This window comes from Equus asinus, chromosome 5, assembly GCF_041296235.1.
Source record: "Equus asinus isolate D_3611 breed Donkey chromosome 5, EquAss-T2T_v2, whole genome shotgun sequence".
In the NCBI taxonomy this organism is placed as follows: domain Eukaryota; kingdom Metazoa; phylum Chordata; class Mammalia; order Perissodactyla; family Equidae; genus Equus; species Equus asinus.
The window spans coordinates 26249390-26268339 of record NC_091794.1 but is presented as its reverse complement, the minus strand read 5'-3'; the positions used below and the strand labels follow the sequence as shown (position 1 = coordinate 26268339).

The window sequence follows — 18950 nt, the reverse complement described above, 5'->3', positions numbered from 1 at the left end:
CTATAAGTGGAGTCATACCGAGTTCGTCTTTCTCTGTCTGGCTTATTTCACTCAACATAATACTCTCAAGGTCTATCCATGTTGTTGTGAATAGGACAACTTTGTCCTTTTTTATGGCTGAGTAGTATTTCCATTGTATATATATACCACAACTTCTTTATCCAATCATCAGTTGCTGGGCACTTCGGTTGGTTCCATGACTTGGCTATTGTGAATAATGCTGCAATGAAGATAGGGGTGCATAGAGCTTCTGAAATTGCTGATTTCGGGTTCTTAGGATAGATACCCAGTAGTGGGATGGCTGGGTCATAAGGTATTTCTATTCTTAACTTTTTGAGGAATCTCCATACTGTTTTCCATAGTGGCTGCACCAGTTTGCATTCCCACCAACAGTGTATGAGGGATCCCTTTTCTCCACAGCCTCTCCAACATTTGTCACTCTTGGTTTTGGATATTTTTGCCATTCTAACAGGTGTAAGGTGATATCTTAGTGTAGTTTTGATTTGCATTTCCTTGATGATTAGTGATGATGAGCACCTTTTCATGTGTCTGTTGACCATCCGTATATCTTCTTTGGACAAATGTCTGTTCATGTCCCCTGCCCATTTTGTAATTGGGTTATTTGATTTTTTATTTTTGAGTTGTGTGAGTTCTTTGTATATTATGGAGATTAACCCTTTGTCGGATAAATAACTTGTGAATATTTTTTCCCAATTAGTGGGCTGTTTTTTTGTTTCAATCCTGTTTTCCCTTGCCTTGAAGAAGCTCTGTAGCCTGATGAAGTTCCGTTTGTTTATTCTTTCTATTGTTTGCCTCATGTGAGGGGTTATGGCGTCCGAAAAAATTCTTTTGAAGCTGATGTCAAACAGTGTGCTGCCGATATTCTCTTCTAGAAGACTTATTGTTTCAGGTCTAATCTTTAGGTCTTTGATCCATTTTGAGTTTATTTTAGTAAATGGTGAAAAAGAATGGTTGATTTTCATTCTTTTACATGTGGCTGTCCAGTTTTCCCAGCACCATTTGTTGAAGAGACTTTCTTTCCTCCATTGTAGGCCCTCAGCTCCTTTGTCAAAGATTAGCTGTCCATAGATGTGTGGTTTTATTTCTGGGCTTTCAATTCTGTTCCATTGATCTGTGCATCTGTTTTTGTACCAGTACCATGCTGTTTTGATTACTGTGGCTTTGTAGTGTGTTTTGAAGTCAGGGATTGTGATGCCTCCAGCTTTGTTCTTCTTTCCCAGGATTGCTTTAGCAATTCGGGGTCTTTTGTTGCCCCATATGAATTTTTGGATTCTTTGTTCGATTTCTGTAAAGAATGACATTGGAATTCTGATTGGGATAGCGTTGAATCTGTAGATTGCTTTAGGTAGGATGGACATTTTAACTATGTTTATTCTTCCAATCCATGTGCATGGAATGTCTTTCCATGTCTTTATGTCGTCGTCGATTTCTTTCAAGAAGGTCTTGTAGTTTTCGTTGTATAGATCTTTCACTTCCTTGGTTAAATTTATCCCAAGGTATTTTATTCTTTTTGTTGCAATCGTGAATGGGATTGAGTTCTTGAGATCTTTTTCTGTTAGTTCATTGTTAGCATATAGAAATGCTACTGATTTATGTATGTTGATTTTATACCCTGCGACTTTGCTGTAGTTGTTGATTGTTTCTAATAGTTTTTGTATGGATTCTTTGGGGTTTTCTATATATAAGATCATGTCGTCTGCAAACAGCGAGAGTTTTACTTCTTCGTTGCCTATTTGGATTCCTTTTATTTCTTTTTCCTGCCTAATAGCTCTGGCCAACCCCTCCAGTACTATGTTGAATAGGAGTGGTGAAAGTGGGCACCCTTGTCTTGTTCCTGTTCTGAGAGGGATGGGTTTCAGTTTCTGTCCATTGAGTATGATGTTGGCTGTGGGTTTGTCATATATGGCCTTTATTATGTTGAGGTACTTTCCTTCTGTACCTATTTTATTGAGGGTTTTTATCATAAATGGATGTTGGATCTTGTCGAATGCTTTCTCTGCATCTATTGAGATGATCATGTGGTTTTTGTTTCTCATATTGTTAATGTAGTGAATCACGTTGATTGACTTGCGGATGTTGAACCATCCCTGTGTCCCTGGTATAAATCCCACTTGATCATGGTGTATAATCTTTTTGATATATTGCTGTATTTGGTTTGCCAAAATTTTGTTGAGGATTTTTGCGTCTATATTCATCAGTGATATTGGCCTGTAGTTTTTCTTCTTTGTGTTGTCCTTGTCAGGTTTGGGGATCAGGGTGATGGTGGCTTCATAGAATGTATTAGGGAGTGCTCCATCTTCCTCTATTTTCTGGAACAGTTTGCGAAGGATAGGTATTAAATCTTCTTTGAATGTTTGGTAGAATTCTCCAGAGAAGCCGTCTGGTCCTGGACTCTTATTTTTGGGGAGGTTTTTGATTACTCTTTCTATTTTTTTACTTGTGATTGGTCTATTCAGATTCTCTATTTCTTCCCAAGGAATAATTTTTTTAATCAAAATTATTATGAAAGAAAAACATTCCTAGGCATACTTTTTAGAACACATTTATACACACATATAAATTCTAGAGCCATGGAACATAAATTCACCATATATTAATGGGTATTATAGTTGTATTCCATGTATTCATCATTTAACTAATGTTGACTGAGTACCCACTGTATGCTAGATGCAAGGGATTCTGCAGTGAATCAATAGAAAATCATATGATTACAATATGGCAAGTATTTTGAAGGAAAATAATCTGACAACAGCATCAAAAAAGGAGCTTTCATGTTTACCTATAAATGGTCCTTGATGTTATTAAAGACAAAAATACAGACCTTGGAATGGGCCATTAATCTGATTTTGTAGCATTTCTCCTATGCTCTTGATATTCTTTATCCCTGTTTTTACATTTACTTCTTTTCCAAATATTTATGAAAATGAAGATTTTTATAATTTTTTAGTTGTAAATTTAAATTTATTTATTTTTGTTTTGTTTTGTGGGGTTTTTTTGAGGAAGATGAGCCCTGAGCTAACATCTGCTGCCAATTTTCCTCTTTTTGCTGAGGAAGACTGGCCCTGAGCTAACATCCATGTCCATCTTCCTCTACTTTATATGTGGGACGCCTACCACAGCATGGCTTGCCAAGTGGTGCCATGTCCGCACCCAGGAGCTGAACCAGTGAACCCTGGGCCACCGAAGTGGAACATGGACACTTAACTGTTGTGCCACTGGGCCGGCCCAGATTTTTATAATTTTTGCGTTTTATAGTCAGTCAGTATTTGTGAAATATTTCTCATATGCTTAAAATATAAGGGAATCCAGATTAAGTATAAGATATATGGTCCATATTGTCAAGGACTTTTGAAAAGTCTTTATGGAAAATATGGAAACCTAAATTGGGCTTTAATGATAGATTGAACTTACATATGTGGAGGGAGAAAAGGTGGACATTTCATGTGCTTGTTTCTATGATATTAAATTTTCTTTTCCTTTTTTTCTCTGTAGCCATTTCTACTCAGGCCTCTTTGTTATCACGACCTCCTCTTTTTTCTTTCTCACATATTTTTATTTTTTGTACCTTGGCCCTCTTATCCCTTCACTTGATATCAAAATCACGTTTATATAAATGATCCCCTGATTTACATCTCTGGCTCTCTGATTCTTCTTTTGAGCTCCAGAGGCATGTTTCCCCATCACCCGTGCATCTCCCAGAGCACCTCAAAAAAATAAAAATTTATTTTTCTGTTTGAATTCTCCTTTTGAGGCAAGAATTTTAAGTATGATGTGGTTGTTGTCTTTTTAGTCACTTAACACTGGAAACATTCAAGTCACTTAATCTCTGTTTCTCTAACCTATACATCTCAGCAGTCCGTGTCCATTCTGCCTCAGGAATGTTTATTGTAGGAGGATATATGTCAAAAAGCAATCTGATTAACATAGTTTCTTGCCTTCTGAAAGAATATAGAACGATATTTTCCAGCATTAAAAAGGAAGACAAACCTTCTGAGACAAAATGAAGTGCAGAGAAAACCGGTTGCAGTTCTCAAGAGACCTAACCAGTTAAATAGAAAGTAAGTACTCAAATATAAGACAATAATAAAGACAATAATATGTTATCCTGCATTTAAAAAGATACATTTCTCACACTACATATTCAAAGGGATGGATTTGCAGTGATTCTTGTAGTTATTTGGTCATTTTCAAGACATATTTGGAATGTCTCAACATCCAACATGAAAGCATTCAGTAATAGCTTCCTTATTTTTTAGACCCAGTGTTATTGATGAATTTAACTAATTATAAATTTTTTAAAAAAACTTCACTCTACTTCTTTACCTCTCTTGACATATAGAATAAAATTGCAATGACATATAGAATAAAATTGCAAAAGGTGATTATTTTGGTAAAAACACCTCAGCCAGAATTATTCATAATTGGGAATCCTGAAAGCTGAGTTTGTTATTCAGTCTCGGTGGCTCTTAATAGAACAATATGTGTTATTTGTGGAAAAGGCCAACTAGAAAGAATTCTGTGTAAATGCTTATTAAGCTGAAATTATTTTTATATTAAATTGAAAGGCATAACAAAAACTTAAAAATTATGACCTATTGTGGCGTTCTGTTCTCTGTATGGATAAAGTGGGCAGAAAGGAAATTGACAAGCTATGAAGTTTCCTTATTTCAGTTTCAAGTACCATTTATTAATTTCTTATAGAAGATAATTCAAAACAAAAAAGCCCTGAAATGAAGTCTTGGTATAAATGCAATGGCTGGAATTGCAGTTTTGCTTTAAAACCATTGTCTCTTTTTTTTGGAATCACTTAGTGGTACCTTTTGGAAAAAGGGAACTTCTCAAATAATAACTTGTTAATTACATGAGCCATTAATGAGCCCATCTTAATTTGGCTACCATGGAAATTTAGCATTTGAGCCTCTATAAGATTGGAGGTAAGATTAGCTAACCTGTTAAGCACTCAATTATAAAAATAAATAAAAATGAAAATTTTTTTTCTCGTATTTTACCAACTTCCTATAGAAACTAGAAAGGAATTAGTGAAGGTCAAGTCAAACATATTTAAGAGTATGTTGTTCTGTGCGTGAAAGAGGAAGCAGCGGAAGAGAGTAAGTCTGTCTGTGTTTTTTATTAATACATAAAGGTTTCTGAGTGAGGAAGGAAGAGAAAACTGGACATGTTATTTTCAAGGTTTTCTCTGTTTTTGGTTTTCAGTAGTTCAACTATGATGTGCCTAGATGTGATCTTTGTACTAATCCTGTAAATCTGTTCATTTATGTTTTTCACCAAATTTAGGATTAAAAATGTTAAAATGTCTTCAGAGGAGTTGTTTTATGTTAGAATATTAGAGAGCTGAATATTTGCAAGATACATTAATACAAAATTAACCAGGTTGTTATGTAATATGCTGCAGAGGGAGATATTTGTAAATCAAATCTTTGTGTAAATAAGAAAATAATTTAGAGTCTTTATGTTTAGTGTACCTCAAGTTTTCAGCCTATGAATTTAACTGTTTTTGCTTATTTTTTCTCAAGATGTTTCGGAGTTAAGTGGCTCAGGCTATTCATGATATATGTGTTTTTGTTGCAGAAATAATATTCCAGCCAATTTTACTAGGAGTGGAAATAAATTAAGTCATCAGAAAGACACTCGCCAGGCAACTTTTCTTTTCAGAAGAGGCCTGAAGGTATGAAAAACTCTTGGTAGTGTTTTCTTTGTACCCGAACAAAGGATCCTCAACATCCACCTTTAGTAATTCTCAATCGTAGGCATGGCCCGTGGTTGAGGTGTAGGGGTTGGGTCTGGGATTTGGAGAACATGACATTAGATTCGTTCTTTTTTTTTTTTTTCCTATTTTCTTTTTTGTTGTCCTCAATAGCAACATCTTATAAGAATTTAATGTTATTTAGGAATAAACTTGTTTTTATCACTTGTTCTCATATAGGAACCCCAACAAAGACGTGTTGCCAGAATAAGCACATGCCCCTCTCCTGCATTCATACATATACCATACTGGGTTATAAGGTTACAGAGCAGGATAGCTCTTTGGATTCAAATCCTCTGCTTTCTGTGGGATCTACTGCTTTTTTTTTCCCTTCAGGTTCAGGCCCAGTTGAACACAGAACAACTGCTAGACGATGTAGTAGCAAAGAGAACTCGTCAGTAAGTTTCAATTTGTTTTTCAAGATGTCATTTCAAAACTCCCAGAATATTAGTGACCCGAATTACTATATGCCCCAATCCAAAAGAAATTAAATGAATAAATTAACTGTTGAGCCTGAAATAAATAAATCTTATTTTGTTTTTTCCCAAAAACCTTTTTTTATTTTTTATTTTTTTATTAATTTTATTTTTCCTTTTTCTCCCAAAGCCCCCTGGTACATAGTTGTGTGTTTTTAGTTGTGAATCCTTCTAGTTGTGGTATGTGGGATGCCGCCTCAGCATGGCTTGATGAGCGGTGCCAGGTCCTCGCCCAGGATTCAAACCGGTGAAACCCTGGGCCACCAAAGCAGAGCACTCGAACTTAGCTACTCAGCCATGGGACTGGCCCCCCCAAAAACCTTTTAAATTTTCACGTCAGTATTTTAACAGTTTTGGCACGAAATACATTCTGTTTTTAGGGTTTTTTTTTTACATTTTTTTCCATTTTATTAAAACAGCTCTTTATTTTCTGTAGCTGCTTTTATACAAATGAATGTATTAGAGAATAAATAGAGGAAAATCCAATAGAGCTTTTAGAAAATTTGTAAACCTTTAAAAACAATAAGATGTTTCTCCTTTTCACATTTTTTCCCCTTACACCTATAAAGGTTTTTAAAAATATATTTTTGTGTGTTAGAATTGCACTTCCCAAGTGTGTGAGTTGTAGCATTCTAATTCCATCAATATGATCAGCTTTGGAGATTAAACCATATAAAATTATGGCTGCTTTTTGGAAAATAAAACATGATCATGGTCCAGATATGATTCCAACTAAAATAGGGCATGATTTTGAGCAATCAAAGTGTAAGAAAGGAAACTATTTGAATTTAATGCTGGCAGTATTCTTTTGCACAAGAGTCATGACATTGGAAATCATAAAGAAGTGATAATCATAGTCTATTTGCTTCTGCAATGAAAATTTTTTACATAATTGTAATAATATAAATGCTTTTTATTTGTTTTGAGAATCAACCTATAGAACATAGCACAAAATACTTAATTTGGTAACAGAATATAATGTAAATGTTGGATTTTGACTAACATAAATATAAGAGTAGAGCTGATAAAAGGTGGGAGGTACAAAGTGGGAGAAGAGATGGAAGAAAGGAATGGAGGTACTACTGTCCTTTCATAGAAAGTGAGTAGGGGATGGTGTCAAGAGACACTACTGAAAGAAAGAGATTTAAGTATATTTAAAGTTATAATGGAAGTAAAATAGTGATATAGTCATCAAAACGGTTAGGAGTAGGTAGGGAAACTAGACGATAGTGTGATGAGCTAAATCCTCATCATAGCAAGATATTATATAAGCATCTTGTTTAGCAAACTGGAGGTAGTGAGCGAGCAGTAAAAACAGGCAAGGTTAGAATTGCTCCCTCTGGGAAGCAGGAAGGCGGAGAATGGTGGGGTGAAGGACTGTTGCTTTCATGAGAAGCCTTTCTGTGTTGACTTTTTTTTAGTGTGCATATATTTGTTACACTGAAAAATATTAAATAAATTCAGGTGTCCAGTTCCTACATCCAAGATGGTGATTAATTATATCATGGTGGGCCCCAGGTATCTATATTTCTTAAAAGCTAAGAAAAAATAATGGCTATGTTAAAATGTATGTTTATATGTAGAATACATTATAGGGTTTATAAACTTATATTTTAATGAAGTTTTGGTTTTTTGAAACTAGATGGCGGACTTCCACTACAAATGGAGGAATTTTGACTGTATCCATTGACAATCCTGGAGCAGTGCAGTGCCCAGTGTAAGTCTTTATTGTGCAAAAAGTATAACTTCTCATTATGTAAGATGATAGAATAGTGTTGGTCTTCTGCTCAGGGTATGATCCAAGTTACAATAAACTGAGACAAGAATAAAAGTACAGTCATGCATCGCATAACAATGTTTCAGTCAATATTGGACTGCGTATACAACAGTGATCCCACAAATTAGTACCACATGGCCTAGATGTGGAGTAGGCTATACCATGTAGGTTTATGTAAGTAGGCTCTGTGATGTTCATGTAATGATGTGTTTCTCAGAACATATTCTGGTCGTTATGCAATGCAAGACTCTAATACTTGTGGTACAAAATGGAAATAGTATAGTATAAAGTTAAGAGTAAAAGCTTTCTTGATTCCTAGTTCTGCAGCCCCAAAGTAACCACATTTAACGATTTTGTGTTTTTATTTTAAAAATTTGGTGCTTGTATAACAAATAAATGTACATCTATTTTTATGTATACCTTCTTCCCCTTCCCCCAGGATATTTTTGACATCTTTACTTTTCGGTACATATAGATCTACCTTCTTTTTAAAGGCTTCATAGTGCATTCTTTCATCTAGATGACCTTAATTTAGTTAATCATTCCATTATATTTATTGCATTATAAACTTTCTAAGTTTATGGAGTTTGTCATCTAGCCAGACATTTTAATGATTGAAATGAAAAAACATGTGATGAGTCTCTAGAAGATCAAGACTTGGAGATCACAGTCATTCCAAATTGTTGAAAAGTTTATGGTTCTACTTAAAGAGGTGTCCTGTGAACGATTATAAATTTTAGTCTCTAGATTAGTCAGTCAAGAACCAGATACTTTTCTTGAGAGCACAAATAAAGTAGCCCTAATACATTTGAACATGTGTACATGTCAAGATGTTTTATGTACCAAATGATTTATTTCTCTTATTTTGATTGTTAAGCTGATCTGATTTCATTTTTATATTTTTCTAATAGAACCCAGAAACCACGATTAACTCGTACTGCTGTACCCTCATTCTTGACAAAACGGGAGCAATCTGATATAAAAAAAGTTCCTAAAGGTGTCCCTTTACAATTTGACATAAATAGTGTTGGAAAACAGGTAAACTTTTTTCCTGTATTTCTTTGGACCATTTATGGTTAATATTCTAATTAACAAATGTATAACAAATTAAATAGGATGTCCTAAGTCTCCTCAACCCTAGGAAACCATTGATCTGTCTACTTTCTGTCTCTGTGGATTTGCCTGTTTTGGACATTTCATATTAATGGGATCATATACTATGTGATCTTTTTTGACTGGCTTCTTTCACTTAGCATAGTGTTTTCAAGGTTCATCCATACTGTGTTAATATTTCCATTTTTTTAATTGCTGAATAATGTTTCATTAAATGGATATATACTGTATTTTATATATTCATTTATCAGTTAATGGATATTTGGATGGTTTTCATTCTTGAGCTATTGTGCATAATGCTCCTTTGAACGTTCACGTACAAGTTTTTGTGTATGTGTTTTCCTTTCTCCTTGGTAAATACCTACCAGTGAAATTGCTAGGTCGTATCATAACTCTGTTTAACCTTTTGAGGAACTGCCAGACTGTTCTCCAAAGAAGTGACTGCACTATTTTACATTCCTACCAGCATGTATAAGAGTTCTAAATGTTTCCATGTCCTCCCCAACACTTGTTATTATCTTTCATTTGATTATAGCCATCCAAGTGTGTGTGGAGTGGTATATTTCACCATGGTTTTGACAGTTTTGTGTTAACCTTGTATCTTATGTCTTGCTAAAATTCATTTATTACTTTTAGTAATTTTGTAGATTCCTTAGGATTTTCTATGTGAACAATCATGTCATTCTCCAAATTACTTTCTAATCTTTAAATCTGTTCTTGTTCTTTATTATAATGGCTAGGATTGACTTTCAGTACAATGTTCAATAGAAGTGGGAGAGCATGTATCCTTGCCTTGTTCCCAGGCTAAAGGAGAAAGTATTAAATGTTTTACCATTGAGTATGATGTTACCATTAGGTTTTTAGTAGAGTCTCTTTATCAGATTGAGGGAGTTTCCTTTTATTTGTAATTTGCTAAGAACTTTTATCATGAATGGGTGTTGGATTTTGTCACATGCTTTTTTTGTATCCACTGACATAAGAATCTGTGGAATTCAAGATATGAAGTATGGACAGAAATTTGACCAAATTGATTTTGCTTATTTTTATTTTATTTTGTCACTGTTGTTACTTTCCTTTCAGAAATTGGGTATAATTTGTGTGCTTTCTGTTGTTAATCAAAAACCATATTTTGATATGAATTTCTGTGATGAACTTACAGAAGTTCAAGGAAATTTGTTTCAAAATATTCACAAGTCTAAATAACTCTTTTATCAAAGGCATTGCTACAGTTGGTGGCAGTGTTTGCAGAGCCTAAAAATAATTCAGATAGAGAAATCTTTGGATGTATGACTTATAGGCATTATAGGATATGTGTTTTATATAGTGTATAGTGTAGGCATTATAATGGCTAGGAGATAGGGATTCTGAGTCAGACTACCTGGTATAAATTCTGGAGCTGCAAGTAGGCAAGTTAACTAACTTCGGCAAACTTCACTAAATTTACCTATTTCGTACGGTTTTTCTTAAAATTAAATGAGTTCATACACATAAATATTCAGGAAATGTTGGCTGTTGTTACTGTGAATACCATTGTGATTGCATTATTGTTCCAAAGAAAATATGGCTTGTAGTCAAGGAGTTTAATTTTTTGTTTTGTTTTGTTTTCTCTAGACAGGGATGACTTTGAACGAGCGATTTGGGATCCTGAAGGAACAAAGAGCCACTCTCACGTTTAACAAAGGAGGAAGCCGCTTTGTAACTGTGGGATAGATCCCATGTCAAAGGGACGTTGGAGTGATGACTCTGTTTTAAAAGTTGAATTGCTTGAAGAGTTCGTCACAGAAATTCAAGAAACTTTATTTCAAAATATTCACAAGGCTAAATAACTCCTATTTTTATTTTTGAAGTTTTTTTTTTTTTTTAATGTATAAATAATGCCCTGGAAGAATAACAGGGAATATACCTATCTGTTCTTAAAGATTTCATGGTTGGCTCAGACAGAACAATTCTCTATTTGACTTCTTTGGTTCCTCATGCAGCAGAAAGAAGACAGAGAGATAGAAATTGATTATTTTTATGATAGTGGTATTTAGGATCTCATTGCCTTTGCCCATTTTTTACACTTTGCCATGGTAAATCTTGATCTTCAGAAATATTAATAGGTCCCTTTGTTGCTGTCACTTATCTTTTATAGTGTTGATGTAATAAGTGTGGTTGACTTTTCTTCCTTAGAGGTGTAAAAAAATTTATTAGAATTGCAGTTTTGGGTTTTAAGGTTTATGGGAATATCTAGAACTTGGTTCATTTTTCAGGTAACATTAGGTTAATCCTCCAGAGTTGTAAATCTTTAATACTGAACTTTTAACAAGAAATGTGACTCTAGGCGTTAGTCTCAGTTTAAAATGTTGGTGTGTAAAAGGCTATAAATGTGTTTACAAAGTTATTTGATAGAGCATTGGAGGAGAAGGTCTGATGTAAAAGCTGACAATTTGTGTTTAGTAAATGAAGAAAGTATGAGAGGGAGTAGCAGGTTGAATACAGGTAACTGAGGTGAAAAACTTTGAAACACAGGTTATAAGTATACTGTTTGGATTTAGTGTAGTCTTAAATCTAGTGTCCACAGAATTCTTCAAATAATATTTAGAAGAATTATAATTATTAAAATGGATTGAGCCCCTTAGATATTTTGATAGTAAAATTAATAGCCATAAAGTCCTAGACTTTCTTATTTGAAAAGTTAAGTTTTATAAGCTTTTGAGCTTGCTAAGTTAAACAATATACAGCTCCAAAAATGAAAATATGCTTGTACACATCACAAAGAAAAAAACTGCAAAATGATGATAGAGTTACATTGTAACATTGTTTTGTCCCTTTCACTCTGATTTCTTGTATAAAATTCAGGCATTTATGATGAGAAAAGGGTTCCCCCCCCACACACTCTGGAGTGGTAGGAGGAGTTAGTCTGTTGTGCCAAGTTAGTGTTGAGTCCTCAGATGGTTGTATACTATAAGTTATGGTATAATGCCAAAATGCAGCAAAATATTCCAGTTACAAGTTTGGTCATTTTGAAGCTTAACCTTTTGGTTTGCTATAATGTTAAAACCTCTAAATAGCTGTTAGTTTCCCTAGAGTGTATTATTAGTGTTGATTTTCCCTGTAAAAAAAAAACAAAGCATTAAGTTATCACTCCTGCCTGCCTTGCATTGTATGCTAGACTTTATTGTTGTCTCTCTTCCTCCTTGGGTTACTTGGTTTATGCTAGCCACGGAAAGCTATCAATAACAGTTTCATGCTTATACCAAAGAATTAAATCTGATCCTTAATATCTGGTATTTTGCCAGTCAGTCTACTGATAAGGGATTATTGGAAGCCAGTCATACAATTTGAAAATAAACTCTAGTCTCTCCTTAGGCCAAGGACTCATTGCGAAACTTTTTTGCAAGTATAAATGCTTAGATTTGATCCATGAACAATAAGTTTTAGACTGGTTTAGAATTACTGGTAGCTTATTTTAAAGCAAAGGAAAAACAGCTGAGCACGAGTTTGCTGTCTTTAGAACAGTTTGTGAAAATATGGTATAAAGTTTTCATTTTCTTATTTTAAATATTATTGTATAGAGCTATTATTAATGCCTTTTTTTGAAAACTTTAAAAATTGCCCCAAATATTGACATTAAGTGCATCAAACAACAGAGTGTCTTTGGTATATTAAACTTTTGCTCTTCATGCATCTGTCATTTCATTTTCTTTTTAAATATAAAATTTTGCCTTTGTTACAACTAAATTAAAATTCTTGAGTGCTAACATGTTGTATATAGACAAAAGAATATGCTTTGTTGGAGGAAAATTTCCTTTCTTGGAATGTGGTTGTAGTCATCCTTTTTCAGTTCTTAAAGTTTTTTTTTAAAAACAGGATGCAACTTAAAATTTCCTTTGCATCAAGGTGTATGCAAAACATTGATGCAGTGCATCACAAAATGAACGTTTGTATTTAATGAGGAGATGCTTTACACTGTACTTTTTGGTGTTTTTTGGAAAAGTTACATTTAGATCTATTCTGAAGCTGTCCATTTTTAACAAATAAAATGTTACAGGTCTCACATGATTTATTCTTAGCTATAAAGATTGAGTTGTGGTTTATAGATTGTTCTATGTTACAAAGAACTTTGTGGTGATATATTTACAACTTTTAGAGTTTGCCAACCTACCTACCAGCCAAGTTGGTAAATCACTCTAGACTCATATTGACATCCTTCCAACTGCCTTTTGACCATTTCATTCAGATTTACTTAGAATGCAGAATATTAGGTTAAATGAGCCTTTAGAGATCATCCAGTTCAAGTCCTCTTTTTACATCCTAGTTAAGTGAAATTCAACTTTTCAAGACTTGTTTGTGGCAGTCACTTTTTGAGCTCAGATCTTTTAATTCTCAGTTCGTAATAAACTGCCCTTGTCAATTGAACACCCACGGAAAGTAGTAGAGTAGTGTGTGGCTTGTCAGATATCTAAGAAGTGGTAATAGCCATGCTTTGGCATTTGTAGCGTGGTAAGTAAATCTACTCTACCAGTGATGATTATGAGACTTTGTTGCTTTGGTATTATGTAGACCCATTAGAAAAAGACCAGTCTTCCTAATCAGACGTTATGTATTTTTTTTAATAGGCATAAACTTTTAAATTTTAATTTTAAATAAATCATAAAATACTAAGTATGAGGAAACTTATAGGCTTCATTGCCCAATTGTTATTTTTTGTTAGAATAAATATATATGTCATATTTTCCTGTCAATAGCTTTATAATTCACATACAGTGTCAGGGTAATTTTGTTCTGATGTGTATTTACTATAAGGAAATAAGAGTGAGAAAAAATAGCTGACTTTGCACTACAGAGAATGAATATACACTCTGAATGCAGGCAGTATTAGGGCAGAAAATGATTTCTTCGTTTCTGATCAATGTACCTTTGAACTTTCATCAGGATTATATGATTATTTGGTTTTTGCCACTGTAAAAAAAAAAATGAAGCATGTGATTTAAGCTTCCATTTAAAGACAGCTCTTTTTGCATAGATCATTTTGGAGTTAGCCTCTTTTATAAAGTGATACCAATAAACCCCAAGCTTTTACAATAAGAATTTTAGACTGTTATGGACCATTAACAGAGATTTAAAGATTTGCTTATAAATTGTTGACTTCTAATGTCTTTTTCTTTCCCTACCATTACAGTTTGCTTTCTATCTGAAATCTATTCAACAAAAAAGTTGGTAAAACAGGGAAATGTGATAACCATTCTGGAACTGAAATTCCTTGTTCTGAGTGTATTCAGATCAGGTTTACCTATGTTTAAAGATGAATAGGAAACTTCCCCTAGTGTGTGTGTGTTTAACTTCTACTTCGATTTCCATTTTCCTCTAAGAGAAGAAAATCACCTTGTCTAAATTTTAAATTTAAAAGTCAGTTATTAGTGTTTCTTATTAAAGAAGTCAGGAAAGGAAAGGACCAAACATTTATTGAATGTATTCAACAAGTCAGTGTCTTTGCTTTACTTTTGCAGAGAATGGGATTAGCCAAGATTTTAATCCTACTACTTTGGGTTTATAAAAGTGGAGACTTACAGGAGTGACCATAATATATTTCTAGTGAGTAGAAGGGGCAAGGGAAGGACTTTATTTCTGCATGGTATAGTGAGATGCAGAATTGGAGAGAGCTATGGAGATTTGAGTGAAACGTTTTTGCCCCTAGTATTCAATGAGTTAACTCTCAGCCTGTAAAATAAACAGGAAGAAGCAGGGAAGTTCTATCAATTCTTAACAATCAGTAACCCCCACTGCCTGTTTTTTCAGCTCCTGCTTCCAGTCCACAGAGCAGTAGTGGAATAAGTTATAGATCCCTGTAACCGTTTTACTCACAGCCTTTTTGTAACTGTTTCTCATCATTTCTTTTATTCATCACTAGACTCTCTGGTGAGGGGCTGCCCCCGTGGCGGAGTGGTTAAGTTCACACACTGCTTCAGCAGCCCAAGGTTTCGCTGGTTCTTATACCGGGCGCGGATATGGCACCACTCGTCATGCCACGCTGAGGCGGCACCCCAGGTGCCACAACTAGAAAGACCCACCACTAAAATATACAACTATATACTGGGGGGATTTGGGGAGAAGAAGCAGAAAGGAAGAAAAAGATTGGCAACAGTTGTTAGCTGAGGTGCGAATCTTTAAAAAAAAAAAAAAGACTGGTGAACTCACAATGACTCCATTTCCTATATCTCATTCTCACAAGATGATCTTTTCACTTGCTTTATGGAGAAGATTGAGGGAGTAGGATGAGAATTCTCTCATATTGTACCTTTATTTTTTAGGTGAAACCTCAAATCCTTAGAAGTCTCAAAATTAGCTCCTTTATCTTTTCTTTCAGCCTTTCTTTATTAGGAGTTGTCTCATATAATGGTGTATATAGCATCTTCATTTCCCCCCCGTATCCACGGGCCTTTCTTTCGATCTTCGAATATCTACAGACTTACGTACCCTGTTCTCAAAAATTGTTGTTGTCGCCTCCCAACCTTCTCTCCTGTGTTAGTACAGTAACCCATCATGTGTCTCTGCTGCTTTCCATTCATTCTCACTATTTTTTTTTTAACTCCTGTTGATATACTCAGCCCTGGGATATGGACAATTAAAGAGTTTAACATATTAAGGACCTTAAAATCTAGTTGAACAGGAAAGTAACATAAATCTATAAACTTGTTCAGAAGTTCAGAGACCTGGATTTGCATGGTATGTTGTAATTATGATGAGATATGCAGATAGGAAGAATGAGGCCATATTACAAAGACCTTATCGGAAGAATTTAGTGTAAATGTGGAAGATAATAGGTAATCTATATTTGATATAGATTTATTGATATAGATATATTGATATATTTGATATAGATATGGTGCATTTTAGCTATCTGGCAACTATTTCTGTAGCATTGTAGAGTTAATATGGAATATAGGATTATGCTTTTAGTCATTGTAGTTGAAGTATCTCTAAAAAGTATAAAATGAGGTCCTGCTCTTAATTAGCTTAAAATCTTTCTAAGAATAACAAAATTTTAGGAAACCAAAATCAAGAAAACCAGTTCATGCATTGGATAAGTGTTATTTGCCAAGGATGACAAATGTAGATCATTTGCCATTGCAGTGACCCATGCTCAAGACAGACATTGATAATTGATCATGGAACTTGTTGCTGAAGAATCTAGAATGTAGTATTAAGAGTTCATAGAATAACTCTGAGCAGCTGTTACTAATTAGCTTTGGCACTGAGATTAAAATTTTTTATAATCTCTTCCATTTAGGAGTTGGGGGAAGTGCTAGTGAAAGTTTTGTAGAAGAGCTGGACCTTGAATGATGGGTAGCATCTCTCCAAACTTAATTTCTCTTGCTGTCTGACATGAACTTTTTCGCTTGTGGCCTTAATGTTCTCCACATGTACCATTATAAATCATACCTGGTGTATTCACACTGATCCTCCTCCCAATCTGGAGTATTGCTCTTATCCCCCTGGAGCCTATTCCACTTAATAATCCTTCAGATTTTTTTCAAAACCTCATTCATCCCTCATACAGATTCCTTTTGTCTGAATTCTGATGGGTAATCTCCATCACCGCTTTTTTGTTGTCTTATTCTCTAATTGGTATATTTGTCTGGATTCCATAATTAGATTATAATCTCCTAGGAAAAGAGCTGCATCTGACAGCCTCTTCTGTTTCCCACAGTAAATGCTAGTTGATTGTAGGGAAAAATTACATCATGTAGCAGGAACGGCTTGAATATGTGAAAGAAACAATATTCTGAATACTGGTTGTAATATAAGTAAGGTATAATTGGTTTAAAATATGGTATTTTCCACTTTTTCGGTAATGGTTTCATTTTTCACTATTTCTTTGGTCTACCCTTAATTCCCACATTTAGATTATGGTCAGATCATTTTCCTCAATTTTGGTTCCAGACCAAAATTTTAGACTTTAATGCCGTTCATCCTGCTTTGCTCAACAACAAGATCTTGCCTAAAGGACAAGTATTATTTAATAAATGGAGGGAGAGCCTAAAATATTCAGATAACTCTTTCAATGAAAATTACGGAGTTTGGGAGCCAGGTTAGCACTTGTATTTCCCTCAGGCAATGATAGTTAATAAATCTACAAGTCTCCATTTAGATCATTTGGTTTATAGAATGACAGAAGGTGGCAAATGTTTTAGGTCGTATCGCAGGGTCCCCTCTTGTTGCGCAAGTTTCTGATAGCAACAGTGTTAAGAAGCCTTAATTTAATGCTTGACCTAATCCTCCAGGACTGAGGAAAGCAGAGAAGTTTTGGTGAGGAGCGTTGTCTGAAAGATATTTTTGTAGAGGCGTTTTAGAAATGCTACTGGGAACCTAGAATAGGGGGCTGCACCAGATTTGTGAGTTCTGTTTCAATTTCCCTTGAAAAACTCGATGTGGGCGGAGGCAAGCGTCTAGATGTGCGGAGGGGCACCGCAGCCCTGCCCATCAAGGGAACCGGCCGGGGTCTGAATGCCCCTTTCCCCGCCCACCCATCAGTTCTGGCCGCGCATGCGCTGAGCCCGCGGGCCGGAGGGTTGTCGGCTGGGAAATGGCGGCCGCTGGCTTGGTCGCCGTGACCGCGGCTGCAGAGTACTCTGGCCCAGTGGCGTCGGGAGGTAACCTCTCCGGCGTTAACTGCGGCCCAAGCTCCGGCTCAGGCGCTGGTCCTGGCCCGGGCTCATGGAGCCGCTCCCTCGATCGAGCGCTGGAGGAGGCAGCGGTAACCGGGGTGCTGAGCCTGAGCGGCCGGAAACTGAGGGAGTTTCCCCGGGGAGCGGCCAACCACGACCTGACGGACACCACCCGGGCGGGTGAGCGGGGCGGGGGCATTCCTGCCGGCGGGAGGCCCGGGGCGCGGCGGGAGGCCGCTCCAGCCGATGCGGGGGACTCGGGGTAGTTAGAGCAACTGGTCCCACAGCTCCTGGTCGGGACCCGGGTAACGGGGAGAAGCCGACTGCTCCAACCCACCCATCCCCGCGGGCCTGCGGGCAGGACCCCGAGCCTGGGCTGGGCGGCGGACGGCGGCCGCTCTCGGGGGAGAGGACCGAGGGGGGTTGGTGGGAGGTGGTTCACCCTCCCAGAAAATGAACTTCTGCCTCTGCTGAGGGAGTCCCTTGCCCCGCCCCGGTTTCCCCAGGCCCTTTCGGATTTGGGATGCCCAGTTGACTTGCTAAGATTTGGGCTTGTAGCGCGCTCTTAATGGATCAGAGTACCATTGGTCGCTGCATTGTCAGGAAAGCGTCGATCTCGGCACTGGCGTTTTTTCCAGAGTTGTTTTTAATGTGAGCCCAATCGCTGTAACTTTTCTTTCTCCACCTTCATCTAGTTGACTTACCAGATGTACTTGCAAAAGTAACTAGAGCTCACCTTCAGACTCCCATTGCTTTCCTCTCTCCTCATGTCCCCCCAAAAAGTTGAAGGAAGAAAACCTAAAAAAAATACATAGATCGCTACTATATCTGTATTTAATGCTTTTTAAAAACAAACAGACATCACTTTGCTTTGTACGTATTTTTCAACACAGGAAAGATAATAAAGAATTAGGTATTATTTGGTTTTCTTAGTTGTAGGGAACAATGTCTGGTGACTGAAGTGTTCAACATAGTATGTTTTTCTTGTGTTTAAAATATAGCTTCCTCAGAGAGTAGATTAAGAACTGAGTCTATTCATGTTTTACACAAATACAAAGGAGGAAAAAATCCCTTACACAGTTTGTATAGTATGATGTAGTCAGATTTTTTTAATTTCCTACAGTATTTTTGCAATCAGGGAATGTGTA

At 36.0% G+C, this 18950-nt stretch overlaps 2 protein-coding genes across 17 annotated transcripts in view; both read left to right on the top strand.

Moving 5' to 3' along the window:
- Window positions 1-14453, top strand: part of FYTTD1 (forty-two-three domain containing 1) — a 30398-nt gene extending 15945 nt beyond the window's left edge. Inside the window, exons 4-9 of the mRNA XM_014830710.3 lie at window positions 3967-4079; window positions 5611-5707; window positions 6122-6183; window positions 7904-7978; window positions 8950-9076; window positions 10763-14453. Of these exons, the coding sequence (XP_014686196.1) occupies window positions 3967-4079; window positions 5611-5707; window positions 6122-6183; window positions 7904-7978; window positions 8950-9076; window positions 10763-10861 (573 nt within the window). The 3' untranslated portion in view covers window positions 10862-14453. The remainder of the gene's footprint in view (window positions 1-3966; window positions 4080-5610; window positions 5708-6121; window positions 6184-7903; window positions 7979-8949; window positions 9077-10762) is intronic.
- A 3155-nt stretch (window positions 14454-17608) lies between these two features.
- LRCH3 (leucine rich repeats and calponin homology domain containing 3) overlaps window positions 17609-18950 on the top strand; it is a 99196-nt gene continuing 97854 nt past the window's right edge. For 3 of the 16 annotated variants that reach the window (XR_011503201.1, XM_070509034.1, XM_070509031.1), the window contains exon 1: window positions 17627-17982. Coding sequence is in view for 14 of the 16 variants with exons in the window: in XM_070509034.1 (XP_070365135.1) it covers window positions 17721-17982 (262 nt within the window). In the remaining 2 variants the exon portion in view is untranslated. Of the gene's footprint in view, window positions 17983-18950 lie in introns of all 16 variants that reach the window. The other 13 variants (XM_070509035.1, XM_070509032.1, XM_070509033.1 and 10 more) reach the window with 8 other exon arrangements.